Here is a 12,392-nt window from a genome sequence, read left to right on the forward strand (position 1 = left end):
GGGTTAGGGGGGCCTTGCCAAAATGGAATGAGGCTTTCGCGGCAACAAAGCAATCCCGGGTGTGGTTTTTCCTTAGGGGGGGGGGCGGCGCCGCTTTTCCAGGGCTTTTTTGGACGGTTTTTACATTTTGTGTTTGTTTTCAGTCTAGGGGGCCCGCCCCCCTAAAAGGCGGGGGGGGCGGGCGCGCACCCACAAAGGCCCCCCCATTCACGGAGAGATAAAAAACGTTTGGCCCGGCCGGGCCCCCGGGGGGGGGGAAACATCGGGTTTGAAATTTTGGATGTTTTTCAGGTTGAATTATTAGGGACGGTTCCTACCCGGCCCCCCCCCCCCCCCGCTAGCCCCCGCCCCCTTTGACGTGAGGCGCAAAAGCCGACACCCGTGCGCCGCGCGAGACCAGCTCAAAGCGGACAGGCGCAACTCTCAGTGTTGGCAAGCAACGGAATGGGAGCCGGTAGCTGCCTGTCCGTGAATTGGGTTGGAGCGCGGACACCACGCGCCCAAGCCACCCTCACTCGCCCACCTCCCGGCGCCCTATGCTCCACCAGCAGTATTGCTCGAGCGCGGTGGCGTAGTTGCCCTGGTAAAACATGCCGACGCCCGAGAGCAGCAGGCCAAACCAGATCAACGCGTGCATTGCCACCCTCCAGCTCGTGCGCGCGCGCTGTGCCGCGGTGCCGTACAGGTAGAGCCCCACCACGCCCGGCGCCAGCGCGACAAACCCGCTCACGCTGACGGTGCCGGAAATGGCGTTGACGAACCCGAGGTTGGAGACGTAGCAGGCGCAGACCATGACGCTCGCGACGATGACTCCCGCCGCCAGCCGCACCCGCCCCGCACCCATCGCCTCCACCGGCGCGAGCATTGGCTTGACCATGATGGGGTAGACGCAGACGACCACCGCCGCCTGTGGACGTGTCATGAACGGAGGTCGTGAGCGGGTCGTGAACGGCCGTGCGGAGCTCGGAGGGCGCGAGGGGAGGCGGGTGGCAGCAAAGGAAACTTAGAGTGTGGGTAGAGTGACATCTGAAGAGGGATCGCGCGCCATAGCGGCGCGGGCCGAGTTGCCCCAGAAGCTGTCTCCCAAGTCGCGGAGCACGTTGTCCGAGACGTGCGGCCCGAAGTGTAGGTACGCCACCGTGGCGAAGGCAGCGTACAGCGCGATGAGCGTCCCAAAGCTACCAACGAGCGCGGTCTGGAAGCGGTCTGGGCTACGGTCCTGCGCAGCGAGGGTTTGGGGGGGGGGGGGATGAGAGGGATGTTAGAGTTGAAGAGACGCGAGATGAGAGTGAGCTGGGCAGGCAGACGAGACAGGTGATGGCAAGGCGACATAGGGAGTGACGGATACAGGAGGATTGCGCTCCTGCAGTTCGCGATACATCGGCAGGATGCACATTTGGATAATAACAGAGTACATCATCACGGCGAAGAAGGCGATGGCACCTGTGGCGGAGCAGCCAGCTGGGTTTCACGGAGTGCACGTGTGCCAAAGCCTCGAGTTGGCAGGGATGGATCGGGCGCGGGAGATGCGGCAGCGGCGCTGCTAATCTGTCGGCCGCGCACCAGGCGGCAGCGGCGCGACGCTCGCTATCAGACAGACGCCTTCGGGCGAGACGCCGTCCAAAGCGAGGCGGACGCAGAGCAGGGCGAAGAGGTAAAAATTGACGCCGACGCTGAAGGTTGATGTCGACGAGAGGAACTTCAGGTCCGTCAGGCTCAGCGGGAGCACCACTGCGCTGCCCAGCACGGCCCAAGTGCTTCGGGGGGGGAGAAGCGGGGCGCGTCGGAGGAAGGGCGAGCCGCAAGTGAGGCAAGGGTCGGGTGACGGGAAGCGGGCAGAGCGGCAGCTTGTGGATACGTACTGAGAGCAGTTGCCTGCGCTGGGACAGCATTGTGCCCGCCGGCATCAGCGGCGTCATGCAGTCCTGCACCACGATGATGTAGCCCACCAGGGCCATCCAGATAACGACCCACACCAGGCCGTTGCAGAACCCCTGCGTCACTGGCCCGAGCCAACGGCCGGGCAGTAGCGCTAGCAAGGCGCCCAGGTCGAACCTCTGATGTTCCTGATTTTGCCGTGGGCGTGGTGTGAGTCCACTCGTGTCGGACTGCAGGGCGGCTGCTTTAAGTGCGCGGTGCGTGGCGCTGCTAGACAGGAAGCATCTCTGGAGCGGCCACGCGCCTCGGCCGCCCTCACAAGGATCATGATGGTAAAGCCGTTGAGCACGACAACCAGCACGGTAAGCAGCAGCGCCGTGAGGACTGACGCGCCAGCCATCCCCCACGGCAGCGTCAGGATGCCCGCACCGAGCCCACCAGTCACCAGGTTGACAGCCATCCCACGCACCGACACGCCAGGCGCCTCTGTCAAGGCAGAGCCCTTGAGCAGAGGCGCCTCGAGGGAGGAGATACCCCGAGCGAGAAACGCGTCGGCCGCCGGCGCAATCGGTGACCCCTCGCTGTTGGTGGAGGCCACGCGGGGTATGGAGCACTGCAGCATGCCAGCGTTTCAGCTCAGACGAATCCCCCCTTATCCCCAAAACGCACGTCGCCGGCATGTCCGAAGTTTGGAAAAGAATAACTAGACAATGCAGGCTGCCTGCCTGCTGCCTGTGCTATCTCTCTCACAGCAACCACTCAAGACTCAACCGGCAGCCAGCACCGCCTCCTCGTCCGCGTCGAGGAGCTGCGCCAGCCCGAGCTCGCCCGTGGCCAGCCGGTCGAGCGTGCCGCTGCTGATGGCGCGCGCAAGGCGCGCGAGACGCTCGACGTGGGCCGGCAGCTGCGCCGCACCCGCCGCCGCCCGCCTCCACGCCTCCTCCTCGAGCCTCGCCGAGAGCTCCTCTGGGCTCGAGCCGAGGAAAGCGTCGTGCTCCGCGCCGAGCCGTCCGGCGGCGCGCAGCAGCGCGCTCCGCAGCCCACGCAGTCCGGCGGCGCGGCTGGGCAGCGGCAGATCTCCGCGCAGCGTAGGCGCGGCGGCGGCAGCGGGTGCGGGTGCGGCGGCGGCAGCGAGTGCGGCGGCGGGAGAGATCTCCGCCGAGGGCTGCTGCGAGGCGCGGTCTGCTGAGGAGGAGGGCGGCGATCGCGCGGCCGCCGCCTCAGCGCCGGGCCCTTGCAATACATTGTCTGTGCCAGAGCCCTCCGACGCCGCCGCCGCCGCAGCCTCCTCCTCCTCGTCGCAGAAGAGGAGCGCGTCGTCGCCGCCGTGCCACACGGCGCCGCACTTGTTGCACTGCAGCCGCACGCGGTGCGACGCTTCCTCGTGGTCTTTTGAGCCCCACGTCTCGCCCTTGCGGCTCTCGCGCTGGTCGCCAACCGCCGTCGCCATCGCGTCCATTGCGCCGCACGCGCCGCACGCCACCGCCCGCGTCCGCACCGCCGCGGTGTCGGTCACGATTCGCTGCCTCAGCCGGCGTGCGCTCTCGGCGCGACGCTCCGCCCGCCGGTCGCTCGACGCCCACGAGTCGCCACGCAGTCCGCAGATGGACGAAGGCGGAGCCGTTCGGTTGCAGAGCGCGCGGCGTCGCTCGTGGTTGTGCGGCTTTGGAAGGTTGAAGCAGACGGCGCGCACGCGGTCCGCAAACTGACCCGTCTCGTCCGACTCGAGCGCGCGCGCGAGCCGGGCGGCGACCCAGCGGAGGTAGCGCTCCGGGTACTCATCGATGTCGGGGTTGTCCGTCTTGAGCGCGGCGAGCAGGGCGCGCTCAGGCCGGGTGGCGCTGGGCTGCGACATGTGTTTCCGCGGCCCGAGGAGGAGGGCGCGCCGCTGCTGGCACCGCCGGCGCTCGCGGGAGGGGACTTCGAGTCCAGCGCCTGCGTGTGAAAAAAAGCGTATTAATAACGCACGGGCCCTCAGCGGAGCTGGGAAGAGGACCGCCGCAAGCGGCGTGGCGTGGAGCGGTTGTGCATCCCTCCGGGGGCCCCTCTGCGCCGGGGAGGCGTTGTTGGAGGCTAGGACGCAAGCGTCCGTCGCCCTTTTCAAACTCGGGGCCCACTCCGCTACGCTCCGACCCGAATTTGGAGGGCCTGAAAGTTTAAGGTGTTGCTGCGCAAAAGGGGTCGGACACAGGGCGCAGCTCATGCTAAGAGCTAGAAGAGGAGATAGAGAGAACAACCACCCTGTCCCGTTATTGCGTACACCAACACCACAAAAGCTCTCTCTCTCTCCTGCCCTCACTCAGGGGGGTCACAACTACCAAGTCCCTCGACTAGCTGCCACAGGGCGCAGCTGCCACAGGGCGCAGCTGGAGACGCTCTCCCTCAATCGGCATCCACCCCCACCCGCTCCAGCCCCACTTCTGCTGCCGAGAGAGCTGAATCGAAGCAAGCGAGCCATTGCATCTTGGCGTGCTCCTGGAGCGCGGCTTTCTGCTTGGCGGCCACGAGCACGGCGGAGTCGGCGTCGTAGCGCGCATCGTTCCCGCTCATCGCCCATTCCTCCCACGTGACGTGTGTCGGCCGCGATTCGATGTCGCCACCTTCATCGCCAACGAGGACTCCCTCGACTGCAGGGGGCTCCGGCGCGGGGAGGGACTCCGCCTGCTGCGCTGGCCGACCGCGCCCTCCTCCTCCATGGGCTCGATCCGAATCCGCAGCGTGTCGTCCCCAGCGGCGGTGCTGCGCGGGAGGCGGCCGCGGGCACGCTGGGCTCGATCAGCGGCTTTCCCCTCAGGTAGCGCGAAAGCACGGATTTGGCGGCAATTTTACGAATGTCTTGGCACCAGCTGAAGGCTTGCGTCCCAGATCACGCAGTTCGTGCACGGTATTCGGATTTTGCTATTTGTTCGTGTGGGGGTATATTGCAGATTTGTCAATGGTACCGCGTCTGCGACGCGGGCGCCTTGCGAGCAGAGCCCTTAGGACACCCTTTATATCTTGCGCGGTCACAAAGAGGCTGGCTCAAAAAAAAGGGGGAACCCGTCCCCATCCAGGTTGTTGGTTGCTGCCCAGGTCCCGCACTATGTAGTACAATGCCCCGTTCTCTATGGCCTTTCCTTTTGTCGGCTTGATTGAGCTTCGTGCGAGCCGCGCTCAGGTCGGCGAGGTCGGCGTAACAAGAGTTTTATGAAAAAAACGAGGGACTGGCACTAACACAGGTACACCACGGGAGCCGCCTAAGCGACTCCTGCGAGGGCGGCGAGGCATTTAGCTCCGTGCACTCGCCCGCCCTCGCCGCAGGCAAGCTCATTCACAATCTGCTCTCTCTGCGATGGCTGTGTGAAGTCTGAAGAACGACCGAGATACGCTGCTTCTGCAGCCCAGCCCATTCTTGGTGGAGTGTCGTGCGTAAAAAGAAATCGCCTGCCTGTTGTAGCCTGGCGTTTGCCGTTTGTGTCCCGTTCTTGCTGCTAGGTCATTTTAAAAATATGGGTATGTTCGTAAGAACCACATTACAGCGTCTTTCACAGGTCATGATGCCTGGCTCGCCCGAGTGACGGGCAGACCTCGGCTGCTCGCACAACGGATCAAGTCGTGTCCGGAGGGCATCTTTACACCGTCGCCGCCTCCGTCGCTCCCATCTGGGCTCGGCTGTCGGCTGCCACATTCCTAGCGGCTCCGTGCACCTTGGTGCCCGCCGTCGTGACTCCTTCTTCGCGGTGCTGCTGCGCGTCGGACGGATCACGCGGGTTGTAACATTTTGGGCGTGCGACATGCACGGACCCGAACAACATACGCAGGAGCAAAGCTCAATGGTCGTCTCCAAAAAGGCTTTACGTATTACGAGCGTCGAGCCCACTTCTTCAGACTTGCGTGATGAGCACGAGATGATGCTTCCATCATGTTGGGAGCGTCCTTTCGCAGCCGATGCCTCTGTTCGACGCCGCAGTACTGCCAGGCCTTCGCGTGGGCAGGGATGCCCGTGCAGTTGCGGACCTCAATCAAGGGGAGTTCCTCAATAGAGTAGTTAGAGCGGAACAAAACGGGCAGACGCCGAGGCGCACGTCGGCCGCGCCGTGAGCCTCGACGAGCTGTCTGACCACCTCCGCCCCTAGCTTCTTGAAGGGCATCGAGGACGTCGATGATGCGAGCGTCGCTCGACACTCGATACGGTTCGGGTGCAAGGGCGTGTGCACGTAGAGTGTCGGGCACACCGCTGCACAAGACATGGCTGCCATTGAGGGTGGCGGTGCCAAAGTCCACGAGCTTGAGCTGTCTGCCTTGCACCAACAATTCGAGTTTGAATGGTGCCGCCGCCAAGTTGTTCTTCCAGATGTCATTATGCTGAAGCCACGGGCTGCGAGGCCGGAGAGCATTTGCTTGATCTGCTGGTGGTAGTTGGCAGGCATGCGAGTGTGATCAAGCGGCTACCCCGCATTCCGAAGCAGAATCAAGTGCTGGTTGGCGCAGAGGCTCGCCTTGGATCATCCGCAGTGCGCAGCGGATCTCGCGCCGGCCCATGACACTGTCCATATTCACCTTGAGCACCACCGACGCACCCAGATACTAGAGAGAGCTCTGGCCCGTCACACCAAAGGCGGCGCGCCGGAGTGAGACAGTCTCGCCCTCAACTCGAACTGTCACCTCGTGGCGATCGTCAAAGGAAGGCAAGCGTCCGTGCACCCCGGCGGCGGATCAGGGCTTTCGGGCAATGCCCTCGTTGAAGAGCAGTCCATTACCAGAGGCGCTGCGATTGATTGCATGGCCACGGGACTGGGGATTTCTCACCCCTCTGTGCGTCAGAGGCTGACGGTGCCAGGACGGTGCCCACGTACCTTGCTCGCTTGCCCAAGGCGGACAGGACCGTGCCCGGGCCTGACCGAGCCGGTCACACCCATATACTGGGTGGTCGGGAAATCGGTGACGGTGTGCAACACGCGCTGCTGAAAAAGTTTTCAGTTTTCGGTCCGGTCTGCTACCCCTCTCCTTAAAATCCCTGTGTGGTGGCGGCGTGCCGTCCTCCCATCCCTCCCTTGGATTGTCTGTGATCTTTCTTTCTTTCTGATGTTTTCTTCTCGCTCCAAGGCCCTGGGCGTGCGGTTGCCGACTACAACCCATTTTTGTTGACGACGGAACGCGCGGCTGTGCACCTTCGAGGGCTACACAGTTTAGGTCAGGCAGAGAAGTATTATGGGCCTCGGCGTGCCGATTTACGCTGCGGCGCTCGCCAGGTCGTACGGCAAGGGCGAGCACGCCTCCGAACTCACCAACGACGCTCCAGCGAGCCCGGCCGCTGTGCGCTCTACTAGCGCGCTGACACCCCACTCCACGAAGCGCATCCAGAGGAGAGTCTTTGTGTACAACCGTGTGGGCAAGACGGGAAGTTCGTCAATGCTCAGCCTGCTGACGTCACTCTGCCTATGCCGGGAATTCACGCTGCCAGGCGACTGGCATTACTGGGCTTTTGACAGCGGAGATGCGTCATCAGATCAGACCACGTTGCGGCAGCACCATCTCCACCAGGCTGTGCGCTCGCTCGCTGCGACAAGGACGGAAAAGCCTTGCAGGGTGCTCTTCGCTCACTTCCAGTGGACGCCACTCCCTCTCGCTTCAGGCGCGGCGTACATCAACTGGCTCCGCAATCCGGTCGCTAGATGGGAGTCCATTCATGGGTTCTACGTACAGAACAGGTGGGGCGTCACCAGGCCAGACTACGGGCGCTGGACAGCCCGAAACGCGAGTGCCTGCCTGCTGGAACCGCGCTCGGTGCCGAACGCCAGTCGCGCTTGTGTCGCCGCCCGCGATGCAAAACAGGCCGACTACTTTTTCTCGAAGCGGGAGCAGCTCGAGTGTCCGGTGCAGGAAATGCTTCCGCAGTATGCCTTCCTGGGCGTCGTTGAGAAATCAGCGGCACTACTCCCGAAGATGCTTGCGGTGCTCGTTGCGAATGCAAGCAACGCATCGTCAAGACTTGACTTTGGATCGAGTGCCCTCAGGCTTTCGCACCGCAGACGAACACCGGCTGCGTACAAAGAGCATCTCTCTCCCATGGCTGAGGCGGTTCTGAAGCACGAACTTGCCTGCGATAAGCAGTTGTGGGATGCTGTCGCTGAGAGTTATTAGGTCCACTCTTGGGGAGTCCGTTAGATCTCACAAAATGACATCAGTAACACCAGCCTCCGGCGGGGCCCCCCGCTACCATCCAAACCCGAGTACAAAGCGCGCCTCCCCTGCGCGCCTCTCCGAGGCGCTGCGCAGATGGTCTACGAATCATAGAGGCTCAAGTGACAAGTCCACACACACACACGCGGGGGATCTGCCATGCACAAAGCATTACTCTCACGACACACGGGGATCGGGTGGAGCGGCGGCGGCGGCGGCAGCGGCACGCGCGGGCGGACGGATTCGGACGGGGCGGAGCAGCGACCGCCTGGGCGGCCGCTGCTCTGTCTGCCAGAGCGCGCCGTCTGTGCGCAGCTCGAGCGCGGTCAGGTGCACAGGGAGGCGTGGCGGCGCGGGGAAACGCGGCGGCGGTGGCGAGCAGGCGAGCGGCCCGCGCGCGGCGAGGCGGACCACGACTGAAAAGTCTTAATGGACCTGTCCTAGACTCTGTGGCTGAAGTAGCGTGTGCGTCGAAGCCACAAGAGGGCTGGCGTCGTCCGGAGTTCCTTGAGAGGGGGGTTGGCGTATTTTAGTTTCCTTGAACGGTTGATGAGACTGTGAAACGATCGCCGCAAGGGGCGTGAACGCACAAGTGCGTAATGACCGCAAGTGGTCGTGAACACCCCAAGGGGTGTGAAAGTAAATACTCCACTTATTCACAGATACCATACCAGCAAAGTACCCGAATCCAACTCCACGTGCCCAAGCGCACACCGGCCGGAGCGCCACCGGGGGGTGCCGCCCTCCCGTTCATGAGCCCAACAACACGAACGCTATCCATCCTCACCGGCCCCCATCCCCGTGGTCGGCCTCGCTCGCCGCGCCAAGCCGCGGCCCGGTCGTCCGCCCGGCGGCCAAGCCCAAGGGCGGGGAGGGGGCCACCCGCGCTCGCGCAGTCTGGGTCGTCCATCTCGGCATCCAGCCGCTCGCAGGCGGCGAGGCAGCGAAGCCACCGCTCGTGCGACGCAATCTGATTTCACAGCCTTGTTATGAGAAGAAAATACGTCCTATGGCGCTATTCACACCTGTTATTGAGAAGAAAATACGTCACAAAGAGCGGAGGGGTGGCGGGAGCCGAGCCCGCCCTCGCCGCTCTCGACCTCCGCAGTGGCGCAACAACATCGCTCTCCGCCCGCTAGTGATCAGCAAAATCGCCATTGAGGTGTGGACGGAGCACTGGCGGAAGTGGCAGATGGCTGAGACGCTCGAGGACCGGCTATCGGCGCGCCTGACAGCACCCGCAGCCGCGCAGGTGGACGTAGTGGTTGGCACCTCCGCTGACTCGGACCGCGCCGCCGCGATCGTCTCGCTGATCAATGAGGCGTACGGGTATGGCCGCGAGAGCAAGGGCGGCGTCCTCCGCCGCCTCGCTGCGGGCGACGCCGGCTCTGGAGCAAACCGGGTGCTGCACCTGGCGCTCGCCCAGTGTGACGGAGGAACGGAGGTGGGATGCTGCCGGTCTTGGCTGCGGTGTGAGGTGCTCGGCTGGAGCCGCGGTGTCTGCCAGCTTGCAGGTGGTCGGCTGCTGCTCCTCGACACTCTGCACTGGCTGGACCCCGTGGGGGTGCGGCCACTGGGGGCTGATGGCGGTGAGGCAAGACAGAACCGGAACCCGAACCCGAACCGGTGGGCTGGTGGGCTCCTCTTCATTCCACGCCCCGCTCTGAGCAGGTGCGGCCCGACATGCAGGGGCGGGGAATTGCCTCGGCGCTCGCGGCTGCGGCGGAGGCTTGGCTGGCCGCGTCTGCTTGTCCACGGCTGGAGAGCCCCACGTCCATGACCTGCCGAGGACACGTGCCACAGGCGCGGTGCAGCCGTGGCGGGAGGAGGCTCTAGGACTTGTGCGCGGACATGTCCCCGACGCATCCCATAGGCGCGGCTGGCCGCGGCTGGCTGCCACAGCGTGCAGATTGAGTACGAGTACCTCGGCGACGACCGCGCTCGGAGATGCGGACCGTGTGAGGCGAAGAGCTGTGAAGAGAGACTCGGTGCGTCTGTGAGCAGGGGACGCGTACTCGGATCGACTCTTCCTCTGGTACGAGTCGTCCGCCGGCTTCCACTGCTCCCAAGGAAGCCCCCCCCCCCCTCCCCCTCCCCCTCTCCCCTCTTCTGCCTCCACCCCTCGCGCCATCGGCCCTGCCCCTGCCAAATCCGCCTGCCCGCGCCCACCCCCTCGCCCTCGCAGGCAAGCCGCGCGCCGGCTGCCACCAGTTCCGGCGCTGCAGGAAGCGACTCGAGCCGGCCCCGGGCGAGAAGGGCAGTGCCGCTGCTTCTCTGCCGCGAGTCCTGCCGTTGTGCCAATTGATGTGAAACTAGTAGGAGCGCATGTCCGTGGGAAACGTTGAGTGAAGCTTGCACCGCCCTTCCCGATGCACCATCGTACAGCACACGGTACCGCCGGGGTATGTACCATTATTCGTGTATACAGATCGTGTAGATATTTTCTTTATTCTCTTTGGCGTTTTGGGATGCGCAGCAAAACTGGCAGTTTAACATTAATAGTATGTCTTGGAGTGAAAAGTTTTTCGATGAGGTGGGGGTCCGTGGTGAGCCGATTCCCAGATTCTCCAGATTCCCCCTCGAAAACCGTGCGTTTTAATTCATTGCGGCCGCGGGTTTGCTCGGATTACTTTTCACTCGAAGACATACTAGTTTTTTGGCGTGTTCCGGTGCCTACAAAAAATATCCGAGATCATATGGAGCTGACCACAGGGTTTGCGGCGATCACTGTCCTACCAGCGGACACAGTGGGCCGCGGACACCCGTGAACGACCTTAACTCATAACTGGGCGCAGCACTTGGAGCACTTGGAGCACTTGGAGTGCAGTCGGTAACCTCACATCCAGGGCCGGTGAGCTGAGAAGCGCATCCAGCGGGCCGGATGATCGGTATCGGGCTACGGGCTAGAGAGCCCTGACCCCTAGCGGTAGGGGGGGGCGCGCATTCGCAGGGCAAGGGCCTTAAAGTAAACACGGGTCTCCGAGGGTTAGTTCTGCGCTTTGGGTGTCCCCTAGCGGCGGAACGCCCCCTCTACTCGGAGCTAGACATGTTTTCTTTCTTTTTCTACTCGGAGCCAGTGATACGAGAATACGCGCATGTTACGAGAATACACACTGCCCCCACGGAGTACCTGTACTACTCGACGATAATACAAGAATACGCAGCTTGGAAGTTGCAGACGCCTATAAAGAAAAACAGCGAGCTAAATTTCGGCGGCTAAAAAGCAAAGGACGGGCGCTTTTTTGATCGGCAAAGGAAAGTTGGAGTAACGGCGACGGCGTTCGCAATGAAGTCGCCTGTCGAGCAGCTTCCGCGGCGCGCCTGCGCCGCGGGGTTGACCGACAGCCGCGCCTCTCGCGCCTCCCGCGCCACGCGCGGCGACGCGCACCCTGCGCGCCAGTCGGCGCACTGGCAGTACTGCACCAGCCAGCACGGCGTGGAGCAATGCATCCAGGGCATTGTGCTGGGCGCCAACCAGCATGCCTCAGGACAGAGCAAGGGAGCATGCTGCGCACCCTGGCGCAGCGCCAGCTCGCCTCCAACCAGGCATTCTCACCACTGCACAGCCGCCCACGAGCGCCCGCAGCTGCACTGCTCAACGCTGAAGCTCAGGAGCCTCCCCTTGTTGTCACAGCTTTGTGCAGTGCAGCGTGCGAGCAGCGCAGCGCCAGGCAGACCCGTGGCACGCCCGGGCGGCTGTGGGACGGAGGCCCGCCGAGCGAGTGCGAGCCGCATCGGCGGCCATGTCTCCCGCCGCCGCGAGCGAGCGGCGCAAAGAGGCAGCGTCGCGCATGCTTTTCCGTAACGGTCTCGCGGCGCAGGTTTTTTGGCTTCGGTTTCGTCGCCAAGCATAGGTTTCATTTGCATAGTCGGCCGTCCTAGGACGTACGTCATTTCGAGGCGCGATTTCGGTTCTCGCGTGTATCTCGCTGCGCAATGGGAGTTAGCGCGCTCGCTCGCAGAGCGGCGCCTGCTAGCCAAGCGCGAATGCCTGGGTCGCTGAGCTCGCGCCGGTGGCCAACTGCGCCTCCGTGGCGACGCGCTCCGGCCACGAGCGAGGCATGAGTTGCATGTTGCATCTTGCAAGTTGCGTCTTGTGCGGGAATGCTCCTCTCCAAGCGCATCTGAAGATGCACAAAGTCTTGCTGCAACGGTGCAAGGCAAGGGGAAAAGACATTCCCAACCTTTGGCTCTTCTACATTCGATATCGGTTTCCCGAGTGGATTTCGCGCTGCCCTGCTTTGTGCAGCTAGAGTGTAGAGAAACGCGAGACTCGAAACGTCACTGCAAAAGTATCGCGTGTACACAGATGTAATAAGGGGGGAGGGGGGGGGGGGGGGTTGCTTTTCAAA

The 12,392-nt window shown here is 63.3% G+C and overlaps 2 protein-coding genes across 2 annotated transcripts; one reads left to right on the forward strand and one right to left on the reverse strand.

Moving 5' to 3' along the window:
* Positions 1-511: 511 nt before the first annotated feature.
* Positions 512-3,733, reverse strand: EMIHUDRAFT_99682 (hypothetical protein; the record flags this gene model as incomplete). The annotated part of the gene is made up of 7 exons (XM_005781616.1): positions 512-907; positions 1,025-1,219; positions 1,349-1,443; positions 1,564-1,736; positions 1,888-2,066; positions 2,198-2,395; positions 2,663-3,733. The coding sequence occupies 7 exons, from the start codon at positions 3,731-3,733 to the stop codon at positions 512-514; spliced, it is 2,307 nt and encodes a 768-aa protein (XP_005781673.1).
* A 5,505-nt stretch (positions 3,734-9,238) lies between these two features.
* Positions 9,239-10,493, forward strand: EMIHUDRAFT_434625 (hypothetical protein). The gene is made up of 6 exons (XM_005781617.1): positions 9,239-9,484; positions 9,555-9,629; positions 9,712-9,768; positions 9,914-9,968; positions 10,045-10,110; positions 10,226-10,493. Exons 2-6 carry the CDS (start codon positions 9,624-9,626, stop codon positions 10,348-10,350), a joined length of 309 nt encoding a protein of 102 aa, XP_005781674.1. The 5' UTR covers positions 9,239-9,484; positions 9,555-9,623; the 3' UTR covers positions 10,351-10,493.
* The last annotated feature ends 1,899 nt before the right edge of the window (positions 10,494-12,392 follow it).

Source organism: Emiliania huxleyi, assembly GCF_000372725.1.
Source record: "Emiliania huxleyi CCMP1516 chromosome Unknown EMIHUscaffold_20, whole genome shotgun sequence".
Classification (NCBI taxonomy): domain Eukaryota; phylum Haptophyta; order Isochrysidales; family Noelaerhabdaceae; genus Emiliania; species Emiliania huxleyi.

Coding starts and splice junctions, on each gene's coding strand:
- EMIHUDRAFT_434625 (XM_005781617.1), top strand. Junction 9,769..9,913: donor CGCTCGCGGCTGCGGCGGAG/GCTTGGCTGGCC, acceptor CGCATCCCATAG/GCGCGGCTGGCCGCGGCTGG. Junction 9,969..10,044: donor GATTGAGTACGAGTACCTCG/GCGACGACCGCG, acceptor GTCTGTGAGCAG/GGGACGCGTACTCGGATCGA.